The sequence below is a fragment of the Eublepharis macularius genome, chromosome 9 (genome assembly GCF_028583425.1).
Source record: "Eublepharis macularius isolate TG4126 chromosome 9, MPM_Emac_v1.0, whole genome shotgun sequence".
Taxonomy (NCBI): domain Eukaryota; kingdom Metazoa; phylum Chordata; class Lepidosauria; order Squamata; family Eublepharidae; genus Eublepharis; species Eublepharis macularius.
Window position 1 is genome coordinate 40,922,830 of NC_072798.1, and position 17,544 is coordinate 40,940,373.

The window sequence follows — 17,544 nt, forward strand, 5'->3', positions numbered from 1 at the left end:
AAGTTATAGAATGAATACTCTGTGTATTCTTCCAAAAACAAACAAAAAAAAGTAACTGGGATTGGAAATTCATCTTGTTCCACGCCATCCGTGGTTCGAATGTCCCTCAGCCAATTCAAAGAAGAGACAGACGCAGAGTCCTGTGAAAGAAGCAAGTCTGCTACATTTATTAAACATGGAGAAGCGTCAGTTACACAGAGAGTAAAGAAATCACTTGTGCCCAACACTCATCATAGCTACAATAGCTGTGCAAAGCATTTTATACCCTTTTGTTCATTACAATATTGGGGGTCCCAACGGCTCGGACATAATTATGAATCCCATTGGTCTGTATAGGTGACAACCTCCAATGATCCAGTGGTCCCTTATTGAAAGAATAACTCTGGTTAACAGCATAGTTACAGTATCTCCCAGTTAGCATTGCTTATCACATTAGTGCATTGTTTTATCTTTTCAAGGAACATCTCTCTTCCTCTCTCATACTTGCCCATTCATAGATCTCTTAGTATTTCCTTCTCCCCAGGCAATGTAACATTTTGCCAAGGGCACCTTAGTGTTGCTTCAGCAACCTTGTATCTTTACAGGCAGAGATTGTCCCTTCGAGTACCGTGGGAGGGGAGTGCTTTCCCCTCCTCAGGAATGTGGTAGAGACTACATTGGGTGCCCCTTTTTCTATTACTTGGGGCTTCTTGCAGCCTTGAAGAGTTTTGTTAATCTAATTAACTTGAGTCCAGCTCAGTTCTTTTGCTGAGCAGTTTATTGCCCACTCCCCATCCAGCACTTTCTTGTCTGAAAGTAGCCATTTAAATCCTGCAGCTGGCTTCTCGTGTCTATCTTTGACTATTCTACAGATACATTTAGCATGAATAGTTCAGAAAGAGATTTCCCTTATCAGCATATAAGCATAGCATAGCGCATAGTGAATACAGGTGCATCTTTCTGGCAGTAAGCTTGCTTGATAAGCATATCTAGTAGTCACTGCAAAGCAGTAGGTACTTCACAATTATTAGTCTCAGCCTTCCCAGTGCCTAGTATATGTTCAGGTGTCTCCAGTGTTAATTCTTTTGCATAATGCATTAGCATATATCAATAGTACCTGAGAATAAAGCAAAGTTGCATAGAGATAGTAAAGAAGGCAAATAAAATAGTCTGGTTCTTTAAATTCACTTCTATCGATCTTGAAGTAGTCTTAGAGGGAGCTACCACACAACCCCAAGTTATAAGAAATCCCATCATGCATGTTATATATGATAGCACGTATCTATTTTTTTTTGTTTTTGTTGTTTCGTACAGGTGCTCCTTTTATCCCACACGATCTTGTGAACTCTGCAGTTGGCAATATTACCTGTACCTTAATACTTGGTAGCCGATTTGAATACAGTGATGAGAAAATCCATACATTACTTCATTTAACTGAGGATTTGCTGCAGACCTTAACAAAAAACATCACCCAGGTACATTTGTGTGTCTGAATAGGTAATTAAGAAAATGCGAGTCTGTCCATTTTATGCAGTTAGAAGGCCAAACATGGAACTTGTAAAAAGATCTCTCTTTCCTTTATTCTAGCTTATTTCAAATGGTTGTTAAATATTAATATTTCATATCAGGGGCAATAATAACAGCCAGACGTGATACTGATTCCAAAAAGTATGAAATTCTGTCCCACAAAATGAACAGAAGAAGAATTGATGGCTGTTGTGGGTTTTCCGGGCTGTATTGCCGTGGTCTTGGCATTGTAGTTCCTGACGTTTCGCCAGCAGCTGTGGCTGGCATCTTCAGAGGTGTAGCACCAAAAGACAGAGATCTCTCCGTGTCACAGTGTGGAAAAGATGTAGGTCATTTGTATCTACTAGGAGGGGTGGGGTTGAGCTGAGTCATCCTGTAAGAGTTTCCCAGGGTGTGGAATGCTAATGGCGGGAGGCTTCACTGTATCCTGAGGAGGTTCTTTTGCATATGGATTGGTACTTGATGTGCTAATCTTCTCTGCAGGGCTGTTGTCGGGGATAGAATGTTTTGTTAGCCTGGTGTTTTTCAGAACTGGAAACCATGCTCTGTTCATTCTTAAGGTTTCTTCTTTCCTGTTGAAGTTTTGCTTATGCTTGTGAATTTCAATGGCTTCCCTTGCACAGGGAAGCCATTGAAATTCACAAGCATAAGCAAAACTTCAACAGGAAAGAAGAAACCTTAAGAATGAACAGAGCATGGTTTCCAGTTCTGAAAAACACCAGGCTAACAAAACATTCTATCCCCGACAACAGCCCTGCAGAGAAGATTAGCACATCAAGTACCAATCCATATGCAAAAGAACCTCCTCAGGATACAGTGAAGCCTCCCGCCATTAGCATTCCACACCCTGGGAAACTCTTACAGGATGACTCAGCTCAACCCCACCCCTCCTAGTAGATACAAATGACCTACATCTTTTCCACACTGTGACACGGAGAGATCTCTGTCTTTTGGTGCTACACCTCTGAAGATGCCAGCCACAGCTGCTGGCGAAACGTCAGGAACTACAATGCCAAGACCACGGCAATACAGCCCGGAAAACCCACAACAGCCATCGTTCTCCGGCCATGAAAGCCTTCGACAATACATCAGAAGAAGAATTGTCCTTGCTTGCATTATCTTGTATTGTAATGTTGGTTCCCTACAGAGAGAATTTTAACAATTCATTTATATCTTCATCAATTTTAAAAATTAAGAACTGTTTTGCTACTTTAAAACAGTCCATATTTTAAAAAATTACATATGACAACACCCAACCATACATCCCAGAGTCAAACAGAAGGACAAATATGAAACACATTTGCTCATAAGCAAACGCAGGGCCATGTAATGGGCCTCAGTCACAGGAAACCACATCTAGGATGGCATGAAATGAAATCTCCACATAAGTACCTGCTATACCCAAACACACACACCACCCAGAGCCAGGAAGTGGACCAGCAGTCATGCCCAAGCTCCAACCTCAAGATGAGCAAGTTCCAACCCACATTAGAACAGGCCTGTTCAATCCTTGCTGCTCCTTGAGAAGCCATTGCACCCCCCATCCCGAGCATCGCTAGGAATGGAAGATTTGTTTTCATTTACCATGAAGCTTCCTTTCTCGGTGGTCTAGGAGTGGGGCAGTCCTTACTTCTGGGATATAGCTCTTTCTCTCCAAAAGCAGGGTCAGTCAGCTTATTTTGATCCTGGAGGGGAGGGGCTTGTCCCAGGGATCACCAGTCTGTTCCCAAGCCTTGAGTCCCCATAATGATATCAAGAGAGAAAACAACTCTCCTACCCTTTTTTAAAATAGTAAGATCCCTCCCCTGACACCAGCAGGAAGAAGATTACCATCCTAACTTTCCAGCCAATCCTAGAAGCCAGTCCCCAAGAGACTTGGGTGAGTAGGACTGCCCCACTCTTGGACCACCGAGAAACAAAGTTTCACAGTAAGTGAAAAAAATCTTCCATTCTCCGGAGGTCCTTATTTCTGGGACATAAAAAAACAGTGTGTCTCGGGGTGGGTCGTCTGGCTTCCAGACCTAGAGGGTGTGTTGTAGTACCCTCCTGCTGAAAACTGCCTCTGCAGAGGCCAACATCTATTCTGTAGTGCCTGGTGAGTGAGTGCACTGATTTCCATGTGGCTGCCTTACAAATTGTCTTTAATAACTGAAAGGATCTATGAGCTGCCGATGTTGCTGCCCCCCTTAGTGAGTGTGCTGTGACGCCTTGAAATATCTCAGGATCTGACAGTTTTGATCATTTGCAAATAGGTCCACCTCTGCCTTGCTGAATCTCTGGCAGAATGGCTGGAAAATCTCTCTGGATAGCATCCATTCTGATTGATCCATCACTCTCTGGCTTAGCTAATCCTCCAGGGTGTTGTCCTGGCCTGCTATGTGTACTGTTTTAACAACAACAACCTTGTGCTTATATGCCACTCTTCAAGACAACTTAACACCACATTCAATAATAACAACAACAACAACATTCAATTTGTATACTGCCTTTCAGGACAACTTAACTCCCATTCAGAGCCGTTTACAAAGTATGTTATTATTATCCCCACAACAAAACATCCTGTGAGGTTGGTGGGGCTGAGAGAGCTCCTAGAAGCTGTGACTGACCCAAGGTCCCCCAGTTGGCTTCAAGTGGAGGAATGGGGAATCAAACCTAATTCTCTCCAGATTAGAGTCCTGCCACTCTTAACCACTATGCCAAACTAGCTCTCCTTTTAGCGATTCGAGGTGATTTTATGCCCATTTCAGCATGATGCACGCTTCTTCATGTAGTGACTTGAATCTGGAGCTGTCTTGCCTGTTCACATATTCCTTGGCTGTCATATTATCCATCTGTATTACTACATAGTGACCTGTGAGAAGAACCTGGAATTCCACCAGACTCCTTCTGATGGCTCCAAGCCCCAAAAGGTGTACGCTGTTGATCATCTCTCCTTTGACCAGGTGCCCTATGTCATTCTTGCCTGGGAGTGGTTTCCCAGGCCCATAAACTCTCATCCATGGTCATCACTATTTTAAGAATATAAGAGAAGCCATGTTGGATCAGGCCAATGGCCCATCCAGTCCAACACTCTGTGTCACACAGTGGCCAAAAACCAGGTGTCCTCAGGAGGTCTTCCAGTGGGGAAGGGACACTAGAAGCCCTCCCACTGATGCCCCCCCCCAAACACCAAGAATACAGAGCATCACTGCTCTAGACAGAGAGTTCCATCTATACCTTGTGGCTAATAGCCACTGATGGACCTCTGCTCCATGTGTTTATCCAATCCCCTCTTGAAGCTGTCTATGCTTGAAGCTGCCACCACCTCCTGAGGCCATGAATTTCATGTGTTAATCACCCTTTGAGTGAAGAAGTACTTCCTTTTATCCGTTCTAACCCAACTGCTCAGCAATTTCATTGAGTTCCCACGAGTTCTTGTATTGTGAGAAAGGGAGAAAAATACTTCTTTCTCTACTTTCTCTGTCCCATGCATAATCTTGTAAACCTCTATCATGTCACCCCCTAAGTCGTCGTTTCTCCAAGCTAAAGAGCCCCAAGCGCTTTAACCTTTCTTCATAAGGGAAGTGTTCCATCCCTTTAATCATTCTAATTGCTCTTTTCTGCACTTTTTCTTTTTTATAATATAAGTTTTATTAAGTTTTCAAAAATACAAAGAAAGAAAAGAGAACTTTTTGTCTCAGATTCGTGTACAAGATAGTCCATTATATGATCAATATTTCAGAAAAATTTGCAATATAGACATCAATCCATAGAAAAGGAAACTGAATAACCACACATCCCCTTCTTTCTCTCTTTATATAATACATAGTCCATTTAAATCTCTCCAGGCACTTTTTAATTTTCTTGCTTTTTAACCCACCAATTCAGTTTCCTTTCTCATTTCTAACAATTATTTATATTTTAAGTGAGCATCATCTTAAGGCACATTTCAATCCTTTAATTCTTGAGCCTAGGGTACTAAGCCCTTAGTCTTTCCAGAAGTAAAGCAGAGAGGAGAAAAGAAAAAAAAAACAGAAAATAGGAGTGAGCATCCACATCATCACATTCTATTATTAGTCCCATTATTTGTATATGTCATTAACTAAATATTTTCCTAAAGGAGAGAAGTATACAATAAAGTTTTTATAACAGCCTACCCTCGATCTTTAATATGTCAAATCTCAAGCCATCTAAGATTTAATACTTGTATTTTCATTATAAAAAGGCAGAAGAAAAACAAGGCAAATATATAGGCAAACTTAGCTTAACCTATAATTTAAATTTTAAAATTTAACACACTTAGAAGGTTCCCTCTAGCTCCCTAGAGCTAGTTCCCTTATATCAAAATCATTCCCATCCCCTTATTTAAAGGAATAAAAAGATTTCCAACAAGAAACATAAGAAGTAAGAGGGGAGATAAGAGACTCCCAAGACCCATTTACCTGGTCATGCTTTTAATTTCATTTTTGTTCCTCTTCTCCCTCCCTCCAAAACAGTATTATGGCTCCTTCTTTCCTACAATACTTTTATTTAAGGAAAAGAAAAGAGCTCCAACAGACGGAAAGTAAAAAGAAAGATAGGAAGGGGAGCAGAAGACTCCAAGAACCCCTCTGCCCCACTCCCTCTAATCCGGTTATCAAAGCCCCAGGATCATGATTTAAATTCCATCTTCTAGAAATAAAAAAAATCCAATAAAAAACATGAAAAATAAGAGGGGAAATAAGAGACTCCCCAAGACCCGTTTACCGTGTCATACTTTGAATTTCATTTTTGTTCCCTTTCTCCCTCCCTCTAAGAACCCTTCTATCCCACTCCCTCTAATCCAGTTATAAAAGCCTCAGGATCATGGTTCCATCTTTTTTCTTCTTCTTTCTCCCTCTAAAATAGTGTTGTAACTCTTTCTTTCCAACAATCAACCATAAACGGCTCTTCTTGCCTTCCAAGCATTTCTCCAAGGTGTCGATGGATACATTACTATGTCTCTGATTGTCTTTCTTCCTCTTTGTGATGTCTTTCTTAGTTGAAGTACGTTGTGTGCTTTTTGCTTCATACAGAGGCAATACGCTAGATCTCTTCTTCACAGTTTTCCTTCCATGCGCCTCCCCTTTCTTCTCCAGCTTTCATACTTTCACAGAAAAAGACTGGTTTTTTACTCGAATTTGTTGTCGTTTCTCCACTCCTCCAATTTTCTTTCAAATAAATCTGTCCCGTCAAGGTTTTCTTCTAATTTGGCATCTATCACATTGCCCTTATCTGGTTTCAATCCAAGTGTCTCATCTGCTTTTCTTAATACATCATTCAACAGCTTAGAGATTTGCTGCAGCTTTGAAAATATCTCTTCAGAGAGTGCCATTTTATCACTCACTTTCAGATGGTCACTCAAAGATCTCTTAAAAAGGGTAAAAAGCTACTTTGCTCTTGCTGCTTATAGTTCAAAAGATTTTTGCTCCCCAGCTTTCTTCCAGGAAAACACTTTTTGCAATCACTTTTCAATGACAGTCCCCTGGATCATAAAGCAGCCACTTCTCCGGAGGGTAATAAAACCTCCCTCCTCAAGCTGGATAGCCCTCATAAAGCCATAAACAATTCTCTTACTTGTAGAGATGTCCAGTAGAACCACTCTTTTTCGGTCGTTCAGTTGTCTTTACTTCTATCTTGTCAGGAATCTTCACTTTATTTTCGCTTATTCAAAATCCTGGAGTTCGCAGTTTGAGAGCCATAAGGCTTCTTCCTCGGTCCTTGCCTTTTGAGCCGGTGTGGGGGCTGCACAGGGGGTTGTCAGTCCCCTTCAGCTCTTCACCTTGCTCTGGCCTGTCCCCCCTCTCCGTGGTGGGGGGGTCTTGGGAGCCCGAATCCTCAAGTCCCAAGGAGTTGGGAAGATCACGGCACTGAGCTCATAACTCAGCTGCTGTGACAGCATCGCGCCATTCCGGAAGTCCCTAATCCCTTTTCTGCACTTTTCCCAGTGCTATAATATCTTCTTTGAGGTGTGGTGACCAGAATTGTACACAGTATTCCAAATGAGGCCATACCATTGATTTATACAGGGGCATTGATACTAGCTGATTTGTTTTTAATTCCCTACCTAATAATCCCTAGCATAGTGTTGGCCTTTTTTATTGCCGTCGCACATTGTATCAACATTTTCAGTGAGTTATCCACCACGACTCCAAGATCTCTCTCTTGGTCAGTCTCCGCCAGTTTGGATCCCATCATTGTGTATTTATATTTGGGATTTTTGGCCCCAATGTGCATTACTTTGCACTTGGCCACATTGAACCTCATTTGCCACGTTGACACCCACTCGCCCAGCCTCGACAGATCCCTTTGGAGTGCCTCACAATCCTCCCTGGTTCTCACCACCATGAACAATTTAGTGTCATCAGCAAACCTAGCCATTTCACAACTTACTCCCAACTCCAAATCATTAATGAACAAGTTAAAAAGCACTGGACCCAATACTAAGCTCTGTGGTACCCCACTGCTTACCACCCTCCATTGTGAATATTGCCCATTTATACTCACCCACTGTTTCCTATTCATTAGCCAGTTTTTGATCCACGAGAGGACTTGTCCTTTTACCCCATGACTATTGAGCTTACTTAGCAGCCTTTGATGAGGAACTTTATCAAAAGCTTTCTGGAAGTCCAGGTAGACAACATCTATTGGTTCCCCTTTGTCCACATGTTTGTTCACTCCCTCAAAGAACTCTAACAGGTTTGTGAGACCAGGTTCATGAGATTTTCTTTGGCTCCCAGAGTTGGATGCCATTGTGGAACTGGACAAGGTCCAGCCACCCATTGATCTCCTGTTTGAGGATCACTGGCAGCTAAACTATCTTGGACCTCTTGTGTGCTATCATTTTGTGGAATGGTAATAGGAATCTCTGAGGTGCATGGGCCTAGAACCTTGCCCACTGGAGGATATCATGACAGGATACCCTTATCCCCAGCAGTTGAGCCACGAGCATCACTTCCACCTCCTGGTTGCTTAAGACCTCTGTTGCCATCATCTGAATCTTTGTTGCCGTTCCTGTGAAATAAAGACTCTGTCTTGAGCCGCGTCTGCCCCCAGGTGCAATATTTACTGGATTGGAAGGAAAACTGCTTCCTTCCCCCCCTTTCCCATTGACCATGAATCCATGAACTCACAGGCAGGCTACCATCAGTTTCACTGCATCTAGCCCTTGTAGCAGGAATGGAGCCATGATCAAGATGTCATCCAGATACGGAAAAGGGAGCTACTCTGCAGTTTCAGATGTGCTATCAGGGCTACTAGGATTCTGGAGAACACCGTGGCTGGTGCTCTCAGGTCAAAAGACAGAGCCCGATACTGGAAGTGCCTCTGAAAGATTGATGGAAGCCAGAAATTCTCCCTTCTGAATGGCAGTCATGACAGATTTGAGCATTTTCATTCTGAACTTCCTTGTTCTGATGTGTCTGTTTTATTTGGCCAGTTCTTTTGGATCTGGAGGAAAAGCCCAGGTGGCACAGAGTTGAATTCCATTGGTCACTGTATCCAGCTCCCACCTGTCACTTACTAAGCACCCTCCAATCCCAATCGTGCCTGCAGCCTCAGCATAGTAATACTGAGGTTCCCTCTTCAGCCCCTTGATGTTCCAACAGGATTTGCTGGAATATTTGTTGTTTGGTTTGCTATTTCCTTTGAATGACCTGGTGTATCCTATGTAGGAAAGATTCTTGGACTCTCGAAAGGACTGAAACCTCTTTCTACAAACAGATTGATGCCTTTCAAGGGGACTGTGGTTACTTTGGCTTGGGCTGAAGGGGCCACATCCCCGTTCCTAAGCCCCACATTATGCCTGGCTGCCATGCTGAAAACCATGGTTCTTGCTGACAATAGCAGAGCATCTAAGAGAGTGTCTGTCACAAGGCTGCTGCTAAGGCTATTTGGAGCAGTTCCTTTGCTGCCATTGGGGCCTGCTCCTTCCAAGCCTGTGGAAGTTGCTGAGAATGTTGGGCTCCATAACAGGCTACCACAGACTCAAAACTGCACCCTCTGGTTGTCTGAGAGAAAGATTCCTCTCAGCCCGAAGGTTGGGGACCTCAGCAGGAGTCCATGGTGTGGCCATGGAACCTAGAAGTACCTAGGGCCATTGGCTCTATTGCTCGTCATCTCTTTGAAACAATATGGGGGAAAGGGGATGGTAGATCCCTTCCCTGCCCATGTGAGCTCAATGCTGTTCTTCACCCAGGATCACTGTGCTGCCAAAGATGTCCTACTTGTAAGGTAGGGCCAGAAAGACTGGCAATCCTTAGGAGAAGATAGCAAACCAAGACCCTCCTCTCTGAGATCAAAATAAGCTGACTGACCCTGCCTTCAGAGAGGAGGAGCTATATCCCAAAAGTAAAGACTGCTGAAGAATGCCCAACGCTCACAGTGCTTCAGGCCAGCCATGGCACTTGGCTGGGATGCTGAATGCCTTGACTGCTCACCAGCATCCCACGTGCACTGGCAAGGAGGTCCCCACAGCATGCCCAAGACAGTACATGCTTGGCAGACCAACTGAAGGAATGAGCATGGCAAAGGCCACAAGAGGGCTCATTGCCAGCACCCACAATACCTCTGCCAATGCCCCTCACTTCCCAATCCTCTCCAAGCAGCAGTCCCACCCACTCATAATTGCCTGCAGCTGTTCCTGAGGCTTGCAAGACCGCAGCTGTCCCTCTGCTCAGGTCTTCTGGTCCTGCTGGCCTGTGTGACAGCACCCCTTCAGGTCCATGTGGTGCCCACCCATTCAAGTTCAATGACTACCCACATGGCTATGAGCACTATGCAGGATGAGGGCCTGTAGACAGAACCCAAGGCCTGCACAGCTAGGCCTGACCCACTCTGAGGCCCCAATACCCTTGATGGGTGCAGCAGCTTCCAGGACCAGGGCCACACACACACACCCTTCAATCCACCTCCCTGGCCAGCCATGATGGCACCTCTCACCACCTCAGCAATGCCTCAGAGACTCAATGGTGTCTGCAGGAAGTGAGGGCTCCTTAGCCAGAGCCCATGTTAAAGAGCCAGAGATTCCCAGGCCCTTGAGGACAGCAGACCCCCCCCCCTTCCATAGCTCACAGATGCTCAAGGACAGCTGGTGGGAATGTCATTGAGATTGCCTGTGGGGGACTTCTATCGTATCTAGGGTTGTCAGGTTCCCCATGGAAACCAGTGGGAGATATAACCTGCTGGGGGCCTCTTGCTGTTAATGGCGCAATGGCACTAGCAATGTGTTCACATTGCTAGCAATACACTGGCATCACTCCCTCTGTGCCACGAAGAGAAATCAGCACATCGCAGGGGGCAGTCTGTTATGTCTCAAAAACTCTAGGGTTTTACCATTGAATCTTCAAGAAATGCCAGGTCATCCTTTGTCTGGTTTAAACCTCCTAGAGGTCTACCAGGAGATTTCAACAGAAAGAGAGCTGGATGCTTCTGTCAGCATATTGATGGCATGCAATTCCAAAACAATGAATGTTAATTATAATGTTGTAACACACTACTGCTATGATCTACTAGCTCCTCTAAATTCACAGCTTTCAGTTTAAAAAAGCAAGTCTTTAACCCTATTTGTTGCAGATAAGTATGAGGAAAGCTGGGTATTCAGAGGAGCTAGCTGATCATAGCAATAGCTATTTACACCAATCGATCTATTCCCAATTTATTTAAAGCCTGAAGAAGTGCTCTAGTGGTGCACTCATGAGGGTCTCAGGCAAAGACAATGCCAGAGAAACTGCTGAGTGGATGCTCCACTGCCATTGCAAATGTGAATCATCACCATGTGGAAGCAGCCAAGTACATAGCAGGCCTGTACATTGCATTACTGATGGCTTCAAGGGACACAATTTGAACAGACCAGGTCTGGACTCTTTCAATCCCAGGAATGAAGATCTCCCTCTCCCACAGAAGAAACTAGTCAAATCTGGATACTTTGCCACTGAATTTTGTATCTTCCTCACTCCATCCTTACATTTATACAAACATTAATACAAACAATCATTAATAATAAAGAGTTGGCAGCACTTTTAATTGAGCAAAGTTAAGATGTTTCTTGTTCTTAAAATATATAAACATCATTTTAGAGATCTGCAAGTGTGTGGGTGAGGGCATTCTTTTAAAATGACTTTTTTTTCTAAATTCAGACATAGTATTCCAGAACAAATTTAACAGATTACCAAATCATAAAAGTGGGGAGAAGTTGGTAAGGGGTTCTTACTACCAGTGAGTGAGAAGGTAAATAGTTATTATAGCATAGTTTCATTTGTAGACAAATAGCTGATAAATGCTACTTTTGCCATGTATCTTTTTAAAATTATTATTTTATTTATAACTTGTAAGTTACAAAACATAACAATATTACAGTTCTAAATCTCAGTCAGTCTCACTACAAAGATATCTTCATCTATATACATAATTGTTCATTTTCACCCAATCTTAAAACAAGAGACATATTGTTATAACAGTAACATTCTTGATATAACATCCTATTACTTCAGCGTACCATAAACCCCAGATTTCCATTTCCATTACTTCTTGGAATCTTAGTTTTGTTAATAAAAGTTTGTTTTTAGCCAAAAATTCTAAGAAAGGTTCCCATTTAGCATAGAAATTTGTAGTGCCTGCAGGATTGGCTTGAAGATACATCTTTTCAGTTATTTTTTCCATCAATAGGAAGTCCCAAACCTTATTAAACCATGTATTAATTGTAGGAACTGACTTTGACTTCCAGTGTGATGCCACTGAGGTTTTAGCTGCGTCAAGTAATGTTGTTATTAAGTCTTTTCTAATAGATGGTATATTCAGATCTTTCCAGATATGCCAAAAAATGATTTCAGGTGTTAGAGGTATTCTGTAGGATGTTATAAGATCAATCTGAACTAAGCCAAGTATCTTTTTTAATTGTTGGTTTAACAGATGGTAGCTGCAAGATCCTGGTTCTCCTATATTCCTGGACCTCACCTTAAAATTAGGGAAGTCTATAATGATATTACTGCTATATTTAAAGAGATTTTGAATGAACATAAGAAAACCAGGGATCCAGCCTTTGCAAGAGATATGACTGATGCCTATCTGGAAGAGATGGAAAAGGTAAGAAGAAATTTATAGATTGTCCTCTTATCCCTGTTCTTATGCTATAGATAAAGAATGTGATCTTCAGCTTGTTAGTGGTGGAAGAACTTCTGCCACCTAATCTAAGCCATAACATTGCAGGCTGCAGAGGGACAACACCAGCAATTCCTTGAAAAGTTATGATTTCCTGTAACTAGGGCTGCCACCCTCTCGCACCCCAGGTTGTATTCAAGGTGGAGTTGGGGTTCAGAATCTGGGCCATATTTTCAAGGGGACTGACCTGGTCCTTAGGAGGCTCTTGCGGGAAGGTCCAGCATTTGGAATGGCCTTCCAAGGGCCATGGGAATGGCCTCATATTTCAGCATGGCTAAATGACAATACTGGCTTCTGTTAGGACAACATGTATCATTAAAAAAATCCAATCAGCATTTCCAACGAGTAGAGGAAGGTTCTCTCTTCCCCCTTAACAGTACTACAAGTTGTAGTGTGCTGACAGCTGAATGATACATGAGCAAAAGCATATGTAGCCTAGATAATAATAGTAAACAGTAATTTATCGTTATGCATCCAATATTGTCTCAGTTGTGGTGCATTGTAGCTCTGTAAACTGATCATTTTCTAGCCATTGGCTGATGACACCCAATGCTGTAATGTTGAGGTACTGAATTATTGAGTACAATGATTTCAGAATACAAGGTAGGTTTTGTTAAATTTTATGGTGCTGGAGTTCATGACGTTTTCCATGTATGTCTATGTTTTATCTAGGGGCAGTGAGCATCAATTCTTTAATTCTTTACATTTTTTTTAAATTTTGCAGCTCACTAACAGAATGTTATATTTCATATTTCCACATGAACTGACAATGTGTTATTTCCTTCAGGCAAAAGGGACTCCAGAGAGCAGTTTTAATGAGCAAAACGTTCTAAAAATAATTTTTGAACTGTTTGTAACTGGTACGACAACAACTTCTTCCACCATACTCTGGGGGTTGCTGGAAATGGTCTTAAATCCAGAAGTTCAGAGTAAGTTATGAGAATTCGGTGTGTGTGTGGGGGGGGGGTCCTTAGAGGTTTGGGGAATAATGTATGTTTCCATTTTTCTGAAAATTAATTTTGTATTTTAAATCTATATCTATTTCACCTTCCAGTCCAGAAGGATCTGAATTTCATAGCATGAGGTAGTTGAATGTGGGTTCCATTTCTTTGTTCCAACATGTAACATCCATCTCTGCTTTCATTCCGTTTCACCCCCTTCCAACAGTTGGTCCTTTAGTACTCAGGTACATGCCTAGTACTCCTTACCTCTTTCCCCATGTTGCTGTACAAAGGAGGAAAAGGAGGCAAGCACAGCTGGGACTCACATAAGCATGAGAGAGATGGCAGCTAGATAGTTAGAGGCATGGACAAAATCCTGTTACTCATAATGTTGTCTAAATGGACTCATGGTAAGGTCCATGAAGAGATTATCTTTGTTTGTCTAGTCACATCACTGGGTGGAAGGCATCTGCAAGCTAGCCGAAGGGTCCATCTTCAGAAACTGGCCTGCCTTATCCTCATAGCTAGAAAGGCAGATTGGATATAAGAATGATTTCCTTTTCAGGATTAAGTCATCCAACCATGTGGCGGATGAAGCAGCACCTAAGGACAGCATAAGAGTAATCACTTGCTACAGTTTCAAGAGCAGAACGGAAGGCCCGCTGCTTCCTTGAGCCGAACATTCCATGAAAGCTGAATTCTTTCATTTAGTTGAATGCTAGGCTAGAGCTGACTGTGCACTGCTGAAGGATGCTGCTGCTTTAGGAATAAAGTCCACATGAAGCTTGTTACTTTAGGAAAGCAATCATAGCCCTTTGTTGTCAAGGTACTCCATATGGATACAGGATAAGTTGAGATTGAATGCATTCTACCAATTTGTCTAGGCTAGGATGCAGAGAGATTACAGAGAGCACATCTTGCTATCAGGAAGAGAATGTTGCCAGAAGCAATGAAGCCCTAAGAGTAGCATTGTGGGTAAACAAAGACAGCAACAGAGCAGAAAGAAGGATATAGGAAATGGCCTGTCTAGCCTTGCTAACTCTACTGCCCTCTCTGAAGTACTGGTAGGCCATGCCAGTCCTCCTGCCACCAGGAAGACCACCTGCCCCCCACCAGCACTCCCCCAAACCATGCAGCTAGTCAGAGGAAGAAGCACGGGTGTACTTCAGAATGATGTAGCATTCATCCAAATCTCTACGATTAATGCACAGTGTTTTGGTGAGAGTCTTACCCCCTAAGTGAAGACATCACTTCCAGGTTGCACTGGAAGTGATGTCAGTACATCACTAGCAAGCACCCCAGGTAAACTCCCACCTTGGGCTGGCAATCCTAAGGTTTGCTTAGCTCAAAGGAATATTGCACAGTCTTTCACTCTCCCCCACCCTGCATTAGTTTGCTAATTGTGTTTTCAAGACAGAGCGTGATACTTATATTTTCCCCCTATATAGTGGTACTAAAGGATAATTTTAATTAGGAAAAAAGTGGTGGAGAGGAAGAGTTAGTGCGGTTTCCAAGAATTGCCAGGCCCTTGATCCAAGTGTCCCCATTCTGGCAACTGTTTTTTATTGATAAAGGAAATGTCAGGAAATTTGACAGTATCATATGACGGAAAATTTAGCTGTCATGAAGGAAAGGTGGGGTACATATGGTGTACGTTCAGTCATAATTAATTGATCATTATTTCCAGAAAGAGTCCAAGAAGAAATTGAGAAAGTGCATGGCAGGGACAAACCACTCATGATGAAGGACCTGCCAGACCTGCCCTACACTAATGCTGTCCTCTATGAAATCCAACGCTATGCTGATATTGTACCTATTCCATTGCCATATATAACACATCGAGATGTTGAAGTCGGCAAGTTTGTTATCCCAAAGGTACAACCATGTTTTAGGTTTTCTGGAAAGCTGCCACCACTCAGTGATCTTTTGAGGACATCTAGACTGATCTACTGAGATGAAGCCTTTCCAGTGCAGTACTCGAATAATACCGAAGTAACATGGTAGAACCCCAGAAAGTGCCTTATAGCAACTGTGTACCACCTAGGCAATCTGGCACGTAGAGAAACTTATTATCCCTAAGGCACAACCACGTTTTAGGTTTCTTGGAAAACTGCCACCACTCAGAGATCTTTTGAGGACATCTAGACTGTTCTACTGAGATGAAGGCATTCCAGCCCAGTACTAGAATAATAGTGAAGCAACACTGTGGAACCTTGAAATGTGCTTTATAGCAACTATGTAGCACCTAGGCAATCTGGCACATAGGGAAAAGATTTAGAGACATATTCCAGAGAAATATATTACACAAAATGAAACCAAAGGAGGGAAAGTATGTCTTTATAAAAAAGGGGGGTGATGGTTAGATTCAAAAGAGGCAGGGAGGGGACAAAAATACAAAACAGGGAAAGCATCCTATAACACAGTCCACTGTCTCTTAAATAAAATCTTGGTTGAGCAGGTTCCTCAGAACACGTACAGAGTTCCTTGTAGTACCCAGATAATAGAGGGGTCTTTAATCCCTACCTGCTGGTTTTGGGGTTTCTAAATATCACGCTGTTCCCAAGTGGAGACAAAGAAAAAGTTCAGAGCATCCAGATATTTATTGACAACCTAAGCCAGGCTCCTCTATGAGACTGATTAGTGGATTCAACCAATCCCAGATAAAACTCCATCTCTGATGTCAAAGGCTACTATGACCAATCAGAAAAAATCCAAAATGATATTTACCAATCAGGAAATTACCAAACTGGTAGTCCCACCCTATTAATTGCTTTTTACTTTCAAGACAAACAGAAGATCAGGACAACACCATTAAAAAAACTTATTGCTTTTAAACTTGTAAAATCCTGTTTTTCCCTGGGCTGGATGCTATCAGCACAAGTAGGGGTCATTTCGTAGAAAAAGAGCTGGAGGAACTCATTAGCATAACTCATTAGCGTATGCCACACTCCCTGCCATCACCTATCCTGGCTATTTTGGACCCAATCCTGGCCATTCAGGGCTGAAATTGGGCCCAAATTGGCAAAAAGGGGCTGAAAATGGGTGAAAAGGGGCCCAAAATGGTCAGGATCAGGCCGCTGCTGAGTGGGAGAGTGATCCACCACCCGTCAGAGGCCCAATCTGGGCTGTTTTGGCCCCAATCCAGGCTGAAATGGGCCCCAAATGGCCAAGAGTCAGGTGGGTGGGGCCATCTGACATGTGACCTCTTTGGGGAACTGCCGGAACTGTGTTCCTGCGTGTTCTCCCTCGAAATGAGCCCTGAGCACAAGCAATTTCTTATGTCTGAAGGGCAAACAATGTAATCCATGATGTAACTGTATAGCAAGGGGTCAGTCCCCTGCAGAAATCAACATAACAGAATGACCTGCTTTTTAGACACAGGGGAGGAGATCGTTGGAGGATATTTTTTGCATTATTCCTTTGCAGCTTTACTCATTTTTTTTTTTAAAAAAAAGATGAGAAACATCCACAGCTGAGTCTGCCTTCCAGGGAGGGAGGAGAAGATTGTTGGAGGTGTCTGCCATTATGAGGAGGCTTTCTAAAGAAGTTTTTAAAAGGTGTTGTGTTGTTTCTATGCAGCATTACACATGCTCCTCAAAATAATTATTATAATTATTATAATTATTATAATTATTATAATTATAATTCAAACTGATCGACACCTTGAACACAATACACTAGACAACAGTTGTGGAAAATCAAAAAGTTTGAATAATAGACATTGCAATTCCAGGGGATGCCAGAGTCGAAGAAAAAGAACAAGAAAAAATGATTAAATATAGAGATCCGACAATAGAAACTACCTGACTATGGATGAAGAATACAACAGTAGTCTCCATTGTCATTGGGGTGCTGGGATCTATTTTGAAAAATTTTGCAACTTATATGGAAAAACTGCAGCTTTCTGACATAACACCTACAGAACTGCAGAAGACGACGTTAC

At 42.6% G+C, this 17,544-nt stretch overlaps 1 protein-coding gene across 2 annotated transcripts in view; it reads left to right on the plus strand.

Moving 5' to 3' along the window:
• Nucleotides 1–17,544, plus strand: part of LOC129335279 (cytochrome P450 2D14-like) — a 69,970-nt gene that overhangs the window by 43,505 nt on the left and 8,921 nt on the right. For both annotated transcript variants that reach the window (XM_054987712.1, XM_054987711.1), the window contains exons 5-8: nucleotides 1,294–1,454; nucleotides 12,412–12,585; nucleotides 13,448–13,589; nucleotides 15,289–15,476. In XM_054987712.1, the coding sequence (XP_054843687.1) occupies nucleotides 1,294–1,454; nucleotides 12,412–12,585; nucleotides 13,448–13,589; nucleotides 15,289–15,476 (665 nt within the window). The remainder of the gene's footprint in view (nucleotides 1–1,293; nucleotides 1,455–12,411; nucleotides 12,586–13,447; nucleotides 13,590–15,288; nucleotides 15,477–17,544) is intronic.